Here is a 21,357-nt window from a genome sequence, read left to right on the forward strand (position 1 = left end):
GCGTCCGTTCTAGATTAAGTACAATTCTAATCAAAATTAAATCAGGCATTTTCTTTTTCTTTTTAAGAGATGGGGTTTTGCTCTGTCACTGAGGTTGGAGCTGTGATCAAAGGCACACTGCAACTTCAAACTTCTGGGCTCAAGCCATCCTCCCCCGCCAGTCTCCCTGGTAGCTGGAACTAAAGGCTCAAGCCACCATGCTTGGCTATGGTTTTTTGAAGTAATTGACAAGTCTATTCTAAAATTTATGTGGAAATGCAAAGGAACTGAAAAGGGGCTGGAAATAGGCTGAAAAGGGGCATCAAGATTGAAAGTAACAAATCTTGAAATAACAGACCTGAAAATAACAAAATTGGAGGACTCACACTACCCGATTTCAACAGTTACTAGAAACTATAGTAATCAAGAGAAAGTGAAAGTTGCATAATTGCCATGAGAACCTACTAATTTGATGTTACTGTATAGATACTCTTTAAGGTTCATTTTAATGTAGTCAATCATTTCTTACCTCAGGACAATAGTAGGCTATCTCTGTTAAAAAATAAAAACAACCTTATTTATTTATTTTTGTGGGCCTTAGAGCGTACCACAGCATTTCCCAAAGTAAAATTCACATACCACTGGTCTGAAGATCCTTTTAAGTGGTACATGAAAAAATACATTTAGTTTTTAAATAATTGTGTGTTTAAAAATGATTCTGTGCTTAAAGTTACAAAGACCATTTTTCTATTAACGATGGTCATATAAAGTTTCCTTCTGACAAAAAAGCAGATGGATTTATGGACTAATACAGGAGTGCTAACACCTCATTCGGACATTAGGCAGATTTAGACCCTCACCCCCACCCCGGCACTGGCAGAGAAAGAAAACCTGGGCTTCCCCTCATCCACACACTCCTTCCCCTCCAGGCCTGAGACTGCTTTCACTACAAAGTCAAAAGTACCAGGAAGGGTGTTTTCCACAGACAGGTAGGCTGGCTCCCAACTCACCAATCAGGTAACAGAAAGGCAAGCCAGGGGTTTGCCTTAAGGAGGGCCTTCTCTGTGGACACGCAGGGAGTAGGAATCAAGTGTCTCTGTCTCTGTCTTTCTAACACACACACACACACACACACACACACACACACACACGCACACACACACACACACGCACACGCACATGCCCTAGACCTCTCAGCATCACCTCTTCCCCAGCCTCCCAGGGCCCAGGTGTTGTTTCTGTGTCTCTGGAGACCGAATGTAGTGGCTACCACTACACTCTCTTATTAACAGATTGTGTGCGATCCTGCCATGAATTCAAAGCTCCAACTCAAAGTCCAGGGTATGTGCATCTGACTGGCAGAATTAAGCAATGAGCCTGTCCCAGGACTGCAAGGGAGGCTGTCGAAGTAACTGTATATGAAAACCTTTATTTCTACAATGGTGTTCGTGTGGTTGTTGGGGTGGGGCCCAGTAACAGAGGACATAGAGGAAAGCATATTGGGCAGACAAAACTAGCATTCTATAGAGGAGAAAACCGAGTCTCAGAGAAGTTAGGTAACTTGCTAAAGTCTCGCAGCGAGTAACTAATTCTGCATTTACAAGATCAAATACTTTTTAATCAAGCTCTGGTATCTAGAGCCTCAGGAATTCTGGTTCTTATACATGAGAGAGAAAATTTGGGAGAAAATAAAAAAAGAAGCAACAACAAGATGCAAGCCTCAAGAACCAAGGAAAAATGATGCCCGACTCTCAATCTACAAGGCTGTGTGTGGTCCAAGCCTACACCAGCGAGATGCTCTCCTGACTTGTCCAGAGGGATGAGTTGTGCAATGTCCGTTTTTGATGGTGAGGTTAGAATTCCCAGGAAAGCAGCTTTGTTTGTTTTTCTTGTGAAGCCAGCACTTTATTGGAATAATTGTCTTGTTTCTATTCAAAGTCCTCTTTACCTCTATTCCCATAATTTTGAGCTTTTTCTGGTTTTTGGAGATTGTACAAAGACACTGGCACTTTGCAATCTCCTCCCTCGGGCTCTGGGTGTGCCACACACTCTGAAACACACACTTTCCATGGTGGCGGTTCTCCAGGCTGTCGCCTTGTCCATCTCTGCCAGCGCTATCGGGAGGTAGCTGGAGGCCCTGTGCCGGAGAGCTGGCTGGCATCCCTGCTTGGCTGGCCCACTCCTGGAGATTCTCAGGACGGTGACCATGAGAACAGGCTGATGTCCTGAGGACGTGCGCTCCCTCATGTGCACTTTGCCTCATGCTGAGAGTCAATTTCTTACTCCTGTCACAGAAAAGCTGTGTAAGCAATTCAGACCACTCCTTGATCCTTTCTCCCCCTAAACGCTTCTGAAAGCTCATTATTGTTTCAAGGGCTATTTTTCTGCCATCTTTTGAGAGACTGAGACAATTAGGTCGGTTTCAGCAGGTGGATACTCTTCCTGAATCTCTACCCAGAGCTATCAGAAGTCAAAGGATACATCACCTGGCCCAAACTGCCTCAAGCAGTTATCCAGAACTGATTAACACAGAACTTACACGTGAAACTCAAGCATAGCAATCCGGAGGGAAGGACGGTAAGAGGAGGGGACTGAAAACATATTTGCATGTGGCACTTTGTACAACAGCCAATGGTAGCAATTGCGCTGCGTTCTCACAGTGAGTTTGGCGGTGAGCCACCTGCTTTCAATACAGCCATCCTTTGAAACAAGTTCTATTTTTATCCCCACTTCACAGATGAGGAAACTGAGAAATTCATTTCAAGGTCGTACAGAGTAAGGGCTGGGGCTGAGATTTTAAGCTCAGCAGTCTGGCTCCAGGGTCTGTCCTCTTTTTCTTGTATTGATACACAATATTTTCATACTTGTGGGATACATGTGACTTCTGTTATGCATAATAAAGGTTGAGAACATGTCAACTGCCCTCCCCTAGATCTTTGGTGCCACCACTGGAACCTTCCAGGAGCCTTCTTTTTTCCTGCATCTACCCTCACACACTTGCCTGTTTAATTTAGCCAGTGTGTTTCTTTGGTTTCAGTTAAAACTCCACTGCTAAGCCTGTTTTCTCATCAATAAAATGGGAATAACAAAGGTATGTGTCTCATAAAGGTCTTACAAAAGCATAAGTTCTAAGTACCTGATAAATGTAAACATCCATTAATGAGCATTATTATTACAAAAGTAGTAGAGTTTCACAGAGGATTGATTTTGTTTTTGTACCCACCCCCGCAACCCGTCGCCCAGGTTGGAGGGCAGTGGTGCCATCTCGGCTCACTGCAACCTCTGTCTCCCGGGTTCATGCCCTTCTCCTGCCTCAGCCTCCTGAGTAGCTGGGAATTACAGGTGCCCACCACCATGCCTGGCTAATTTTGTATTTTTGTAGAGACAGGGTTTCACCATGTTGGCCAGGCTGGTCTTGAACTCCTGACCTCAGGTGATCCACCTGCCTCGGCCTCCCAAAGGGCTGGGATTATAGGTGTGAGCCACCATTCTCAGCCTCACAGAGGTTTAGAAAGTACTGGCTTAAAGTGAGATGCCTCTTACTTGGTTAGCCTAGAATTTTCCATTATTGCCTTACCAATACAGAGATAAACAGGTTACCATTCTTTCCTGTAGCTCTTACTCAGAATTTCAAACTTAGAAATGTCACGTTTAGTGATTTTGGTCTAAAGAGCACCATTTTTGCCATCACCACAAAGCTTAGGAACCCTTGACTTCAAGACCCACAAGAGGGCCCACCAGGCAAAGGATCTGTATCTCAGTCTCAGCATTTTGAGCTCTGCCCACACTTAGGTTAATTCAGATGAACACACAAAAGAAAGTACAGGATGTATTCTTTCATTAATGAGTTTATTCATCAGGAAAGGAAGAGAATAAATGCTGCTAATCAGAATAGCCAGTTTTCAGAGAATTAAAAGACAGTTTTGCTTGAATGTGCTAAAAGTTTAAATGAGGAACAATACATTGTCTAAGTAGTTTTTACACTGTATTCAGTGGAACCCTAGAGTTTTGCCAAGGCGTCTCAGGGGCAGCTCTGAAGTTCTGATGTTAGTAATTATCCCTCTGGCTGAATGTTAACTTAAACAGAGTGGAGGAACTCAGGCTGTAAGGCCTGAGGACGACTGTGAAGCAGCTGTGCCAGAACCTCCACGCTGCCTGAGTACAATCAGCTGTGGAGATGTGTGACCTTGGTCAAGTCACTTCCCACCTCCGGAGTCTGTCTTCTTCTCGTCCAATGAGGAGAATCAACGGCCTGACAACTTAAAAAATCTTTTGGCTCTAAAATTCTGAGACCCTTACATGAGTTGTGCTCTCTTCAATGTTTACTTCCAACAACAAAAAAAAGATTTTTAGGACTACCTTCATACAACTGTCTTCAAAATTGGCACATCGTCTCTTTGACATTTCTGTGATTGCAAATCCTAGCCCTTTCAGGATAAATGTGATTTGGGGAAATGACAGAAAACATCCACTCATTCTGAACCAGGTGTTTCATTCAATTCACCCCACAAGAGCTTAGTGAGTGCCTTTCAAGAGCTAGGCACTGGCAGAGGTGACACAAAAGTGACGAGGCCCAACTTTTCCTTTTTTCAAGCCGCTCCCAGGCCAGTGATAAGCTGGTAAAACACATACATGGGTTTCTTGCGTGGTTTGTAGATGTTTCCTACGTGGAGCCATTGTGACAGGAGATGATGAAATGTTGGAGCCAAGGATCAGAGAAATTGGTAGTTGCCTTGGAAACAAGACTTGTCTCTCGTATCTACCATTTTGAAGTCTGATAAATATCCTCAAGAGACCATAAGGCCTGAAGCTGTAAGCAGTCCTTTTTCCTCTTCCCACCTCTTTAGGAAGTCACTCTCTAGCCCCTCACCATAACTTTTTCTTCATAAACTCATTGTCCTTTTTATTTACTTTATTTTCTACCTTCTTTACTACATTTTGTCCATTTGTCCACTACAACCACCCCAGGTCCTATAAGTACCTCCAACTCCCAGATGCCTTTGATAGCTGACTGTTTGGCAGGTGAATGTTGTTTGTAAGGGTATCTGAGTCAGCCTTCATGGCAGCCATACTACACACCCTTGGTTCAAATAGATTAATTGTGCATAGTTAGGAGAGTCAGTCTGTATCGCAGAAATCAGGCTAATCTAGGTTCAAATCCCAGGCCCATCTACCTTGCTCTGTGGCTTTGGGCGAGCCGCTTAAATGAAATTATAGGTATCTTGCAAGGTTGCCATATGGATAAGGAATCATATAGAGCACTCAGTGTATGTTAATGCCTAGTGAGGGTTCACAGAGTGGTTCTGACTGGGTGCGACGGCTCACACCTGTAATCCCAGCACTTTGGGAGGCTGAGGCGGTCAGATCACTTGAGGTCAGGAGTTCAAGACCAGCCTGGTCAACATAGCAAAATCCCATCTCTACTAAAAATACAAAAATTAGCTGGGCATGGTGGCGCACGCCAATAATCCCAACTACTAGGAAGGCTAAGGCAGGAGAACTGCTTGAACCCGGGAGGCAAAGGTTGCAGTGTCCCGAGTTTGCGCCACTGCACTCCAACCTGGATGACACAGTAAAACTCTGTCAAAAAAAGAAAAAAAAAAGTGTTGGTTGCTTTTATTATTAGGATATTATTAGGACTGCAAGGAGGATACTAGTGTTCATATAGCTTATTAGACAGCTGGCCTGGACCAGTCCTTTTTGAGGTGTTTCTGGAACTTGAAGGAACCACTGCTGAGCTGAGTAGAAGCATACAGATATACCCTAGGGGAGTATGTGGCTTGGAGACAGCGAGCCACCAGGAACCACAGAAGGAAGAAGGTGGGGTGAAGTTGAGTCAGCAGTCTGGCCAGACCAGTTGATGGAAGCAAGACCTGAGCTGGATTCAAGAGAGAAACTTTCATTACCTCAGGTTAAAGATGGTCTCAAAGGTTGACATTAGAAAACGTAGAAAGGTGAAGCCAGGCGTGGTGGCAGGCGCCTGTAATCCCAGTTACTTGGGAGGCTGATGTGGAAAGACTGCTTAAGGCCAGGAGTTCAGAGCTGCCGGGCACTATGTCCTCACCTGTGAATAGCCACTGCACTCCAGCCTGGCCAACATAGTGAGACCCTGTCTCAAAAACTTTTTTTAAAAAGAGTAATTGTAGGAAGGTGAATGGATGTCCCCTTTCCATTGACCTACTTGATTAAAAGATTAATCTACATTTAAAAAGCCACTTAATTACCACCAGGGCCATTAAGACATAAGAAAATCTCAACAGTTGAAAGAGGTCTGTGGTGCATATGATAAATCTGGAACTGGAAATTGGTGAATGATCCTCTAAAAATGAATGGGGTCTTCCTTGTATGTACACATGTGGAGGTAAGCATCTGACAGCTTGGAGGTTGCAAACTGGAGACCTTTGCTGTCACGTATATTTTGTTTAACTCAAACAATGTTTTAAAGTAAGATTTCACCGGAATTTCTGGTTTTTCTCAAATATTAAAAGATGGAGCCCCCACAGTCTTCCATAGCAACGGTCTGCCTTGCACCAAGTACCCACTGCCTCCTGTGGATATTTGGTGGGGTAGGGGACTTCAGAAAAGGTTGCTAAAACCAAGAAACTACTTTTTAGGGGTTTCAGGCTATTTGCCACTCCATCCTTGAAATGCTGTCTTGGTTTTTATACACTGCTCCAGCCTTGTTTTCCTCCCACCTTTCCAACTGCTCTTTTTCATTCCCTTCTACAAATGTCCTTCCTCCTCTGCTGTCCCCAGATTCTAGGAATCTCAGGGCTCTATTTTAGATCTCTTTTTCCTATTCCACCCAGTTTTCGTGGTAAACCTCATCTCCTCTCAAGGTTTTGAGTCCCAGCCAAATGCTGCTTATATCCATGGTAGGTGTGCAGTACATATGGGACTGGTTGAATCGTGCAGAAACATGAGATAGGAGGATTCTGGGGGGATTTTGTTTTTGAGACGGGGTCTCCTATGTTGCCCAGGCTGGTCCCAAAGTTCCGGGCACAAGCAATCCTCTCAACCTCAGCCTCATGCGGAGAGGGGATTATAGGTGTGCACCACCATGCCCCACCTGGTGTGTATTTTTCATGTTCTCTTCTATTCTTTCACTGACCTAAACTACTTATTTTTAAAATCATAATGTTTATTTTGGAAACTTATGAAAATACTGACATATACAAATAAGGAAATAGCAATTGCCTATAATCCAAGATAACCACTGTTAGTATTTTGGCTATTTAACTAGACCCTCACTCCATGATTTCCATCACTCTCTATCCCCTCACCATAATTTTTTCTTCATAAACTCATTGTCCTTTTTATTTACTACTTTATTTTCTATCTTCTTTACTACATTTTGTCCATTTGTCCACTACAACCACCCCAGGTCCTATAATGGTGCCTGGCATACAGAAGGCATGCATGCACTTAGTCTTTGTTGAATAAATGAGTCAATGTCATTATATATGTGTATGTGTGTGTGTGTGTATGTGTGTCTATGTGTATGGAGAGAGTGAGCAAACACTGGATTATACTTTATATACAATTCTAGAGTTTTATTCACTTACCATTACCTTTGTGCATGTTACTGACTTGTTGAAAACCTTCAGTGATTTCTTAGAACAAGGTCCAAAATCCTTACTTTAGCCCACAAACTTGGGTTTCTACAGCCTAAAATGTCCCCAGAATTCACTCCCCTGAGGATAAAATGAAAGTTTAAAAAAAAAAAAAAGGAAAACAGAGTGATAAATATCAAGACATAAAAGTATAAAGATATGCACAGTGATTCTAAAAATTCAAATTAAAACTAAACCAGAATATTTACATATTTTATTAAATCTTTACAATCAGTAATTATAATCAAATACACAATTATATACAGGATTATATACATTTTGCCCAGACTTTTACATCACAGTACATAGTTTCCCTTAGAAATATTGTATACATTTATCATCAAACAATAAAATCCAACAACAGTAGCGTTACAGCACCTGTTAGTACAGACATCTTTTTCATAAATTACATCATAAGAAAATATACGGCTGTAAATTGGGCTTTTAAAAATGTCTTTTATAAAATCTGAACATACAATATTTCATTCACAGAATGTTTTTTTTTTCTATGTTCTGACTGAAGCCTTGTGCATAAAACGACCGGCTGGACTATTTACTAAATTCTACCCCCCCTTCTCTAAAATTATAAGCAGTATTTGAATTACTTATGCTGAGCTTTCTTCATGATGAATTTGGCATGGGGTTTGGTGAGAGAACAAATGTTGGCTTTACTATAAAAAGGTTGTGTGATGGTAATTTAAATTTTAAAAACTTCTTGAGAGAGTAATTATATTAGTGAAGTTAAAATCAGAAAGTGTACAATTTTTCATTTTACTAATACTGTAAAGAAAAAGGGAGATATATAATGCCAAGAGTTAATTTGTTCTGAAACAATTATACTCTTTTTGGAAGCCTATTACAATTTAAGAAGAAAAAAGAAAACCTGCCCAACAAAATATCCCATACCAAACATATCTAGTAAATTACAATTCTTTCACACTTAAAACTTTATGGGAAAAGTATTGCAAATAAGGGCATATCATTTCAATGAACTTTTATATGCAGAAAAAAACTCTAGCTATTTTTAGTAGGTAAACAGGTTTTTAAAACTTGAAAATACCTGAATTAAATACTTGCTCTAATATCTCTTAACTTGCAGCTACAATCCTTACTTGATTCCAGATTTGTAAACATTATATAAATGTTTCTTACTCAAACAATTTTATGGCTGTGGTGATCACTTCAGCTATATTTCTAAGCAGTCAACATTTAACTGAGGTAGACCAGATGTTTCTAAATTGGGGTTTCATAGAATCCCCTGAATCTTTAGCAAGTTACTAAAATGTCTATAAAAGGTAACTAAAAAACAAAACTTAAAAAAAAAAAAAAAACTAATGCCTTTGGAATTTTTAATGAACTAAAAAACTACTTTGTGGCAGTATGTCAAGTAAGTAAATGAATGTAGAGTCAATTACAACGCTGGAGTTTTTCAGATGAACATTATATCCTCTTTTTTAAACTCGGGAAATACTAAGTATAATTCCTTCTGGGTATTAAGAAAAATTGGTTAAATTTTTTCCTTTTCTTTCTTTCTTTTTGTTTTTAAGGATTTACTTTTCTAAACAAGTGAACGATTTGCTTCTAAGCGTCGATGAGGCAACACCTCCCTCTAATGGCCAAAGGAAGAAAGTGGCAGTAAGCTGACTTTTCCAATGTGTCACACAATCCTTCATGTCATTAAGTTCTCCTTGTTGGAAAAGAAATTAGGTTGTTTTGATAACTTAAAAAAGTTAGATTTAGACAACAATGGCTTTCAGCTACAAATACAAAATCAAATCCATGTATATAAGGCTTCTGTAATCAATGTCTTAGAGGAACATCTGCTCATTTTCTCCAAGCCCCAGTCCTACAAATCAAGGCAAGTCAAGTAATTAAGCTTCAGCTATTTTGGCAGCTTGCAATTAAAATGAACAAAGCACTATGTCTATCCTTCCATATACTGTATATATTATAGTTCTATCTTGTTACATCAAATCTCACATGCAGAGAGACTAAAAATATCCATTTTGGTTTCAGGTATAATTAAAAGCCAATAAGGGTCTTGCATACTATTCTTTTTCCCCCTCCCCAAAATGAATTCTCCATTAGATTTACTACTCCCTGACTCAATTATATTTACCTGGAATATATGAATGCAGGTATTTATCCTCTCAGAAAAGAATATGTTTACCTGGGATCTAAACATACTGTACACGAATATACATAACTACAATACAGCACTGCTGTTTTTAACAGCTCCACTTACAGCTCACCAGTACCTCACAACCGTGTTTTAGGAAAAAGTTTTGTGTAATGTTATGGTAAAGAGAAGAAAATTACGTCTCTTAAATATTCCTTTAGAACTGATTCAGGCAAGTTTTAAAAATAAATAAAATGAATAAAGCCATGATTTCAACTATAGGGCTGTCTACAGGCATCAACAACAAAATTTAAAAATTTTTTAAACTTAAATGTGGCCAGCACCAGACTACAACAACAACAACCAAAAAAAAGGGGGGCGGGGGGATTCTTATTAAGCTATATGGCTATATGGCTAGTTGTTACTGTACTTTTTTTTTAAACACAGGTCACCATAGACTAATTTTCAAGTCCATATCAGAAGGAATATCTGTTAAAAACAAAAACAAAAACCATGATTCAACGGAAAATGTGACAGACTCCTTAGGTGCAACTTTAGAAACCTAAGTTTCAAAGGAGAAAAACAGTAGTTACTCCAGGAATTTTAAATCACTAACCACAGTTTTATCATGGCTCTGTAAGATAGAAAAATGGAACAAAATGTATATAGCTGTTGGCAATATGAGCCTTGTGGCTCAAATTGCATACCAAACATGGGATGGAGTAAGGCTGATGGCTAGAGGTAATCACCTCTAAGAGAAATGAACTGGAAAAGATTTATAATCTACCCTACAAGGATATAATGCTAGGTTCCATTTCAGAGTAGTCATAGCTTTCCCTATGGAAGGCCCAATGGGAGGTTCATATTGCAACATTATCGTTTCTCCCTTACTCCATTTTTCAGAAGTATTAAGTAAGCAATCTCCACAATATATTATATGACCTTTTTACCTGGTCCCACTGATTAGTCTTTATGCAGAGAACTCACTGAGAAAATACACTGGCTTCACCTTTGGTTTAAATAAAAAGGACATTGTTAAGAAGGAAAAAAAATCAAGTCATCTTGATCATTTGTCACTAAATGAAACAAGAGAAAGCGATGAGCAAAGACTGTTTTCACCATAAATGCATTTGCTTCATAACCATTTAGGTCACTTAGAGTGTTTTGTGAAGGCAGCATAATCAGAATGCCACAATACCCGGATGCATCTTCCCAAAAGAGCCTCTAACCCCCAAACCAAGAAAGGCAAGCTTCCTTTAATTAGAAGGCTATCCAAACTTCGATTCCCCACTCCACTACTAAATGAATTCTGTTTCTTGTCTATCCAGAGACTACAGAAATCTGCTTCCCAGGAATGCTCAGTAATCTTTCCCTGGCCTGAGGTGTTGCAGGGTGGTGCAGTGCTGCATTTGAAGGGGGAACTGTGGATTTCCATTTTTGATGTGACAGTTTTAAACAAGGTCAATTCTAACACAGCATGCTCCAGATTCCTACCATAACTACACCAGTCAGAACGTGGTTGTTCATCACCATACTTAAAGCCTCCCATTAGAAAGCCTGCTTAGTATTAGGGTGTCTATTAACCACACACAGTTTACCTTTTCTTTTTAAATACCTACCAACAGATTGTTTAGCAAGTCATAGCTCATCCTTCTCCATCATTTCAAATGCTTCTATATCTTCATTCCAGTCTGCTAATATGGAGTCTATAGGCTGGACCTTTTTACCCCAGCTAACATTAGGATTGGAATCTTCCTCAGTTTCTGATTGTTCTTGAAGCTGGTTATCTAAATCTGTACATTCACCATTAAGATTTGTAGTCTCATGGTTTTCTGTGGGATTAGAAGTCTGTTCAGAAGGGGAAATGCTTGCAGCATTGTCCATATCTGCTGGAGATAATGATTCTGGGTGAGAGTTTAGAGAATTTTCCTCAGAAGACTCTTGATCGACCAAATCAACCTCCTGAGAACTTGATGAAATCTGTTCAGCACTCTGATTCTGAGAATCATTTTCAGAGGATGGCTGTTCTTCATTTTCCATTTCAGGATCTGTGTAAGAAACAAACAAACCTCACGCTACTTCTCTAAAAAAAATGTACTATTACACTTTCCAAAGCATATTGGTTTTTGCAAGAAGATGAAATAAAAAGTGAAAGAGAATCATGTTAATGCAGAACAGTGAGCATCAGCACTGAAATGAAGACTGTCTTCATGCAGTCACATTTTCCTATAGATTCACTGTGCAAAATGTGTATTAGAAAATAAACGTTCTTCCAAACTGGAAGGAATGACAATAACTAAGACTGACATGAGTGGACATGAGTAAGCCAATAAGTAAACTAACCAATAATAATATTAAAATACAGAGAGATTTGCAATGTATGGCTAAAATTTATTAGATACCTAAAGCTTACGCATGAGAACATATTAAACAGAATCAATTTTAAACAGCATATATCATTGTGATATTTTAAAATAATATTCCTTTGAAAAGTGAAATTCCTACTCAGTAAGCCATAAAGATGCAGATAACATAGATTTTTTTGAATGACTAAGGGTATTAATGTGATTGATCAGAAATATTTTCACAAGAACTGAGATTATTTACAAAATTCTATTACTGTAGGTCTATGAATTATAAGATACAGTCATTCTAAAATCCACTGGAAGGCTGAAGAGTGGGTTAAACCTCTTATAATGAATATACAGTGAAACCACTAGAGGCATTTTATTTAGGGTTCCTACAAGAAAGTGCTTAAATAGCATCGACGCCTACATGCTACATCCTGTTCAGTCTCTGCCTCTGTGATGCAGTCGGCCAGCAAATCTCTTCCACGTGATCATTCTGCATAGTGCTAGGGATAAAATGAGGGGCAACACCAAATGCTATACCTGCCCTTATGGGTCTTATAGTCCAATAGGGGAAAAAGATGTTTATTATACAAATAATCACGGAAAATAAATAGAAAACTCAACTGTGACATGTTACAAAAGAGAGATACGGATGTTGGATGCTCAAGTCCCTTATGTAAAATGACACAGCATTTGCATATAACTGACACACATCCTCCCATGTACCTTAAATCATCTCTAGATTATAATACCTAATACAATATAAATGTTACACAAATCACTGGTATACTGTATTGTTTGGAGAGTAATGACAAGAAAAAAAAGTCCATGTATATTCAACATAGATGCTTTTTCCTTCCTGAATAATTCCTGTCCACGGTTGGTTGAAACCATGGGTGCAGAACCCACAGACACAGAGTGACAACTGTAAGGAGATTTGAGAAGTTCCTTCAGAAAGTGACACTTGAGCTGAGGTTTAAGTACAAGGTAATATGTCAAAGAAGGGAGGGAAGAGGATTTATTTAAAAAACAGAAAAACCAAAGGAAACGCAGACATGCGGGAAGGGGTGGGTGGGTACCACTGGGGCACAGAAAACAATTCCCCAGAATATGGTGCTTCCGCATGCTGAATGCTTGGACAACTGAAAGGTCTCAGAAAGAAGCCTCAGATTCGAAGTCTGTCTCTGACCTTCCCCTGCCTCCCTGTCTCTCTGATCCTCTTTCCTGAAGCAACTGGGGGGATTCTCTCTGAAATTTTCTTATCTAAGGAAGCTTCTTTTGAAACAAAATGAAATTGTCTCTAGAATCCCTCCCTAGGACTCTCATCAAATAACCAGAAAAAAATGAGCCATCAGAGAAGAGCAGAGACTGCACGTCCTCACCACACCCAGAGAGACTTTTCTTCTGTTCTTCTGGGGACAGCTCCGAGAGATTAACTGGGGGACTTTATCTAGATACTATGCAAAGAGAATCCTTTACCAATCATTGTCTGCGCATTGGGCCTCTTCATTCCCTAGTATTCCTCTTCCCTAAGAAGAGGGTATTTAAGCTTCAACCACCTGTCCCCTTTCATATTCTGTACGGCTCCTGTGCACACACGTACACATAATAAAATTATTACGCTTTTCTCTTGTTAACCTGTTTAACAGGGATGTCAGCTATAACCCTTTATGATGGGGAGGAAAGGGATCACCCCTTTCTGCCCCTACATCGAATATATATTCACCCTGATGAGGTGGGATTACCTGACTCTGAAACTTTACATTCTTAGGGTTTTTTTCTTGGTCGGGGCAGGGGGGGATTGGAGGGTTGGATTGAGGAGTTCCACACAATCTCTGTCTTCTAAGCTGTGAAAAAGGTACAATTTAATTAGGCAATTAGGGAAACCAATGGTGCGGACCAAAGAAAGAAGGTAGCTGGCTACTTACAGCTTATTTATCCTAGGTTCCCTAAATTCAAGAGAGAACAAAAAGAAAAACCTCCAAATTTCTTTCTAGATTGTATTATTCCAGATTAGAAAGAGAGGAAAAGGTGTAGGGTTGTTTTACCTGGTAATGAAGATTGTGCTTGTGATCAAAAACTCTCCTAGGGTTACATATACAATATTATTTTGGGACTGTAGCTAATGCAATCGGACAAGAAAGTAGAATAATCAATGTAAATATAGAAAAAGATCAAATTATTTGTATTTTCAGATTGTGATCGTATACTGTCAAAGCAACTCTAATGAAAAAAAAACTATTAGAATTGATAAAAGAATTTGGTAAGACTATGCAAATACCAATAACTCCTTTGTAGTAACAATAACTAGCTAAAAATATAATCATTAAACCTTTTCATAATAAAAATAAAAGCTACAAAATACAGAATTAAATTTATTGTAAAAGGTATAAGACCCATATTGCTTAATACTATAAAATCATAATGAGAACACAAAACAAGATTTGATTAAATTTATAGGTATATTCTTAAATGAAAAGTCTTAATATTTAGCATTTTCCTAACTTATATGTAAAGTATGCAATTATATAATTTCAAAATGAATCTCATTTGTACTTCTTGTTTTTTTAGAACCAGATACAATTAATTTAAAGTTTCTAGGGAACAGCATGTGTCAAAGAGAAGTCAAGAAATTCTAAGAAGAATCAGTGAGGGGAGAATTGCCCTATCAGAGAATAAAATTTACTCAAAACAGCAAACTGTTTTATTATTGTCACAGGAATAAACAGATTAGTAGAACAGAAGGGTAAGTCTAGAAGCAGATCCAACTATGCAAGAATATTTGATATATAGCAAAGATGGTAGTTTAACTGAAGGAGAAATTAGTGGTTTGCTTCATAAGTGGTATCTAGAAACTGACAACTCAATTGGAAAGTAAGACTCCTAACTTATGTTTTAAAATTCCATATGATTTAGAGACCAAAATGTAAAAAATTGTAAAAATGCCAGAAGAATTTAGGAAAATATTATGTAAAAATAGGATGGAGTGATCTTCTGAAGTGAGACAGGAGACCCAGGAGCCTTAAAGGAATTATTATTTCTGATTACATAAAAATGTTATGAAAGTTACATGAACAAAGTGAAAAGATGACATGTTGGGAAAATTGTGTGTGTGTGTGTAACCTGTCTCTATAAGTGTGTCTTTTCTAGATAATTTACAGAATCTCTATTTATTTATGAGTATGCATGTAAATATAGGAAAAGAAATGCACAGACAGACAGAGAGGTCCTATAAAATATCTAGAAAAGACACACAATCTTATTTAAAGAAGGCAAAATGTAAGACTAGGCAATCCATAAGGAGAAAAAACAAAAAATATACCTATAAAGGGAAATATGCTGACTAAAATAGGAAGAAACATGTACTTTCATATCTTGCTGGAAGGGATGTGAATTGCTACAAGCTTTTTTGGAATGCATCTTGTAACATCCATTAAAATGAAAAAGACCCATATCCTTTCTGCCAGCATTCCATTTTAGTAAATCTCAAAATTCTAGAAAAAAGTATGCATATCTAAGAAGATATGTACAAGAACATTACCTACACCATTGTATATAGTGGCAAAACAAAAACCTGGAAATAATCTGGATGCCTAATAGTGACATGGTTAAATAAATCATGGTACTGTCATAATACAAAACATAATGTAGCTTTCAAGAGAATAAGTTATGCTATCCTACTAGCTTGGAGGAATGTCTTTAATATAGCTTTAACTGCAAAAGGCAAGTTACTGAATGATAATATATTTAGAAATGTATAAAGCACGAAGAAAAATATAAAAGACTACACATCAAACTGTTAACATTGGTTGGTTATCTCGGAAAGATGAGAGATTATTTAAAAGCTTTTAATACACCTCTGGATTGTTTAATTTGTTACAAGTTTAATTTTATAAAGTTTCTAAAAAGATACCAATAACTATTCTATGCAGCGCTATAGGAAAGTTACCCGGGGCCAACTAAATGTAAATACAGAGAAGCAGAGAGAGAGAGAGAAGAACTTTGAAGAAGATGCCCATAGAAGAATAGATTTTGGTTTTCGCAAGCTGAAGGAGCTATAGAACTAGAAATAAAAGCGACAATCAGGAAAGTAAAAATGGCAGTTAGAGAACTACAAAAACATAGAAGAGTTAAAGTCTGCCAGATTGCTACAAATCTTGATCCTAAGGTGCCTGTTTTCACCAGTATGTGAGATCAAAGTCCTAAGAGCATAACAACCACAATATTAAACTCAGGAATGGTACATCAGAAACACAGAAAGAAATAAGGGAGAAACTCTCAAAATACAAAGGAAAAAAACCAGTATGCTTTAATAATGAAAGGGGAAGAGAACCTTGGTAAAGACTTAGAGATTGGGGCCAGGCGCGGTGGCTCAAGCCTGTAATCCCAGCACTTTGGGAGGCCGAGACGGGTGGATCACGAGGTCAGGAGATCGAGACCATCCTGGATAACACGGTGAAACCCCGTCTCTACTAAGAAATACAAAAAAAAAAAAAAAACCTAGCCGGGCGAGGTGGCGGGCGCCTGTAGTCCCAGCTACTCGGGAGGCTGAGGCCGGAGAATGGCGTGAACCCGGGAGGCGGAGCTTGCAGTGAGCTGAGATCCGGCCACTGCACTCCAGCCTGGGCTACAGAGCGAGACTCCGTCTCAAAAAAAAAAAAAAAAAGACTTAGAGATTGGATGTTATACAATCATTCATTCATTCATTCATTCATTCATTCATCTGTACATTAAATATTTACTGAAAGCAAGGAATATAGAGATAAGAAGCAGGTAAAGAACTATTTAAGTATCATAGTAGAACTGTATTAAAAGGACACCCTTAAATTTTACCTAGGAGAATTAAGAAAAATTTCATAAAGAAGGTGGAATTTGAAATTTAGGATGTCTAAATGTTCTTACAGAGGAAACAGGGATTGATAGGGAACTTCCAGAAAAAGGGAAGAGATGGTGCAAATGTGAAAATGCATGAGAAAACATGCCTTGGTTGGAGAAGGGAAGGTTAAGTATCAATTCTGCTAAGAAGAATGTTTCAGATGTTTCTCTCCAGGTAGAGTTCATCGGCATATGTACTAGATTTTTCTCCTAGGAATCAAATCCTTTCCAACAGCAACTTAAGGTCTGTGGTTCAGCTGTAGAACAGATTCATCCCAATCAAGTTCAGTGGGGGATAATCAGGAAAAGTGACCCTGCCTGACGTAAATCAGAGCATTGCAAAGGATGGAACCTTCCCCCCCCCCATTTTCTCTGTCTGGCTCTTTACCAGACAGACACAAATAGAGTAGCTCGAAAGCATTTGTCTAGAGCCCTTAAGGCGCTATAGGCTTACCCTCTAAGTTGCAAGCATGACAATATACTGGAACTTAAAAATGCTGCCCCCGTGAGAAATACTACTGAAAAAAGGAAATTTACTCTTAATTGTAAACTGCTTCAATTTGGACCTAAAGGTAACAACACATTGCCTTTGTTTGTGGGCACAGGGTTGGAATAATTAAGTACCTTTACGAACTGAAATTTTGGAAAACTGAAACGCTGAGCGATATGATGCTGAAAATTCTGTTCAACAATAGACTGTGGATAGCTTAACTTTCAGAAGTGTCACAGGTTTGACCTCAGGAAGCAACATCACTTGATAAAATGCTGATGCTTTTTAGCTTCTAAAGAAGAATGTGTGTTAAGATAAACAGAAAATTTCTGCTAGCAGAACAGTTTCAGATATGTCTATATGGCATGGACTTATCAGAGTAAGAAGAGAGGAGTGAAGGCTTTTTAGAGGCTTCTGTTTTCTGTATTAATATATGAAAAGGACTGCTTAATCAGCACTGTGTGACTTCATAAGGAAAAACATGTATTGTGGAATGAGATTTCTAGAAAAGGCAATCTGGAGAACATTTTATTGTTCAGATTTTAAGGATGTTATTTACTGCACTTATATAATCCGTTAACTAGTATCCGTGATGGTACAATATGGCCTGATACATAGCTGGGAGACAGAAGAGGGGTGCTTTCTGAATCTTGTTCAGTATTTCTCAAAGCGTAGCTGAGGAAGCAGCTACAACACAATCACCTGGGATGTTTGCTTGAAGTTTCAGATTCTGATTCCCAATCAGAAAGTCTGAATCAGAAAGTCTGATTCAATATTTGGAGCAGGACTCAGGAGCCAACACTTTTAATAAGTGTTATCTGTTGATTCTGATGCAGGGGAGAAACACTGATGTATGTGGTAACGATATAGGACAAATGATAACCACTACAGACTGTGTAGTCTCTTAGGATATTATCCTAAGTGAATAAATTTGTTGATTTCATAACACTATTATCACTGATTTGTTACGTTAATAAATATTAACAATTATATTGTATCTTGTTGCTAATCAATATAGCTGTACAGTTCTATAAAGAGCTATTACACAAAAAAGTGGCTTTTCAATACTTACATCAAAAGATCACTCTATAACAATCACAGTTCAGTAAATTTATAGACTAAACTTTTCAAAAAATATCTTTTAAATAATGCCCTTTTAATGCAAGGTCCTTAAGGGGATACTGTTCACCAAGAATTTTTATTTTCTGGTAGAATTAATCATGTCTCATACCCTTTCTCTGGTATAAGAAGCACATGCTTTACCATAATCCTATAGTCCTAACCCATGTACCACACACACACACGAGCTTTTAAAACAAGTCAACACTTTAAATATTTTACATTGTGTTCAAATAAAAAGTGATCAAAGTAATAAATACCAAAACAACAATGCCTTTGTTAGAGTGACTCTTGTATGGACACAGACATAGAATTCATCTATTATATGGGATGTATAATTATTAGAATTTGTTACGACAGGATCGATTAAAAATTATTATGTGACAGCTGACTAGACATGAAAATAATCTAATTATGTTACACAAGATATTATCATGGTATCCACTGAAACAAAATTATATATGTACTTGTGTGTGTACACACACACAATACATATATACATATATAATTTAAGGCTTGTTAATGCAAGATACTTACTACTATTAATAATGTAGCTTGGAATCATTTTACCTTTTAATATTGCTGCTGAAATTCCAGTGGTGGCACAAAATAGGAGGGAAAAAAACAAATGCATTAAAGAGTTACATGAAATAATAAAAAGTTACATGAAATAATAATTTGCCTATGTTAGATGTGCCTAAATGCATATATGTAGGCAAGAAGATTTGAGTTTAGAAAAGGGCCCAGGAAAAAAGAAATCAGGTATACAGAGGATTTAAGATTAGAAAACCTTTGTATTCTGTTCTGTTTCCATCTATACATTGTTATATACAAACAACCTACTTGCTCACTCCATTGCTCTTAAATAATTGACATTTCAAAGAATCTCAAAGAAGAATAAAGCAATACAAGAAGACAAAACTAGGCTAGCATGATTATGCTAGCATAATTATCACCAAACTTTTTTTTTTTTTTTTAAATGTCCCACTTGGAAGTCACACAGAATTGAATCAGTCTCCTACATATCTATCAAATACCCCAGGGGATGTCACAACTCTGTACTATTATACAACCTCATCTATTTAAGGGTACGGGAGAACTTTAGCTCTCTCTTCACGTCTCTCCAGCAGACAGGAAAGACTGCTACCACGAGCAAGATCTGAAGGCTCACCTTCCCTCATTTCTCCTCTATCCTTGGGTGTGAAACTATGTAAGAATACTATGAAAGCCTTGCATTTATATAGTAATCTGGGTTTCAAAGAGATTTCAAATTACTAACAAACATTTTGGCCTGCAGAGGACTATCTACTCTCATAAATTAAGACATGCTATCTTGTTTTTCAGAAACAGCCATTTGTAACTCTTACAAATATCCATGTGATAGACTTAGACCTCATTGGGAAGAAGCTGCTAGATTTCTATTGCCTTCACCAAGACAGCAGTCATTTGATTACAGGTGGCCTGTTGAGACCAACTACTATCATATTGTATACAACATTCTATACATGTCTTCTTATTCCTTATAAAAGACATGTAAGATGTAGTATCAGTGAAATCACATGGTGAACATTTCCGGATGTTAAAATGGCTTTCCTGAAGTAGTCTCTTGTATTTTTATCACCTGAACAGACTCATGGCAAAAATTACAAATTACACATAAAAACATATTTCTAAAAACATCCTGGCCGGGCGCGGTGGCTCAAGCCTGTAATCCCAGCACTTTGGGAGGCCGAGGCGGGCGGATCACAAGGTCAGGAGATCGAGACCACAGTGAAACCCCGTCTCTACTAAAAATACAAAAAATTAGCCGGGCGCGGTGGCGGGCGCCTGTAGTCCCAGCTACTCAGGAGGCTGAGGCAGGAGAATGGCGGGAACCCGGGAGGCGGAGCTTGCAGTGAGCCGAGATCTCGCGCCACTGCACTCCAGCCTGGGCAACAGCGTGAGACTCCGTCTCAAAAAAAAAAAAAAAAAAAAAAAAAAAATCCTAACTCAGAAAACAAAGCAAAATAAATGTTTTATTATTCTTATTTCCAAAACAAAAATATATTTTGAAATCATCTTCTAAAAATTTTACTTGTTTTCCCAGTGAACCTCAAAAAAAATTTTTTTGTGACTCATTCTTGTTATCAAACTAGCAAAATTAATACTAAGCTGCATAAAAAAACAAATAGTATTTGACTTTTACCTCGATCTTTTGCTTTATCAGAAAGGAGCACTTCTACCTCCTCATATTCCCGGATGGCATCCAGGATGATACTTCCTTCTTTGCTGAATAAGAACAGCATGGGGATCTTGATGTCATCCGTATCCTTTCCATCACCTGCCATCTGGAACAGAGGGGCAGTATCACTGCTGCTCCCCTCATTGTCATCTAGCCAGAAAATAAATACAGCAAACATCAAAACATCCAGCCATTAAAAAGATCTATCTACCAATTGTTACTGATTTTTTTACAATGACAGAATTAATTTTATGCATCGAGAACCATAAAAACCAACATAACTTTTGGACCCATTAATTATCATAGAATTGTATCCAAAGGAAATAATTCAAAAGAAGCAAAAAGCCCTATGCCCAAATAATTTTACTAAACTATTTATAATTGTAAACAACTGCATACCATTATAAGTAAGTTATAATGACCTACTTGATAGGACACACAGAATAATAATACATTAAAAAAGTAGAATACAGAATTCTATGATTATGACTATAAAAATTTCATATGCTTATGGAAAAGCCTAGAAATGAAAAAATTCAATGACTTGGATGACAGTGACAGAACTATGAATGAATTTTATTGTTGAAAAT

General features: G+C 38.1%; 1 protein-coding gene and 1 long non-coding RNA gene across 14 annotated transcripts in view; both read right to left on the minus strand.

The window, feature by feature from the left end:
* Positions 1-1,575: 1,575 nt before the first annotated feature.
* Positions 1,576-7,673, minus strand: LOC141409616 (uncharacterized). The gene is made up of 2 exons (XR_012430623.1): positions 7,545-7,673; positions 1,576-2,264 (listed from the first exon to the last, which is right to left on the minus strand). It is a non-coding gene; the product is annotated as an uncharacterized lncRNA (long non-coding RNA).
* A 98-nt stretch (positions 7,674-7,771) lies between these two features.
* EDEM3 (ER degradation enhancing alpha-mannosidase like protein 3) overlaps positions 7,772-21,357 on the minus strand; it is a 69,597-nt gene continuing 56,011 nt past the window's right edge. For 5 of the 13 annotated variants that reach the window (XM_074030852.1, XM_045393857.3, XM_015446953.4 and 2 more), the window contains 3 exons: positions 20,732-20,917; positions 19,084-19,131; positions 10,102-11,759 (listed from right to left, as the gene is read on the minus strand). In XM_074030852.1, coding sequence (XP_073886953.1) covers positions 11,350-11,759; positions 19,084-19,131; positions 20,732-20,917 — 644 coding nt within the window. In that variant the 3' untranslated portion in view covers positions 10,102-11,349. Of the gene's footprint in view, positions 11,760-19,083; positions 19,132-20,731; positions 20,918-21,357 lie in introns of all 13 variants that reach the window. The other 8 variants (XM_074030854.1, XM_074030847.1, XM_005540225.5 and 5 more) reach the window with 3 other exon arrangements.

This window comes from Macaca fascicularis, chromosome 1 (genome assembly GCF_037993035.2).
Source record: "Macaca fascicularis isolate 582-1 chromosome 1, T2T-MFA8v1.1".
In the NCBI taxonomy this organism is placed as follows: domain Eukaryota; kingdom Metazoa; phylum Chordata; class Mammalia; order Primates; family Cercopithecidae; genus Macaca; species Macaca fascicularis.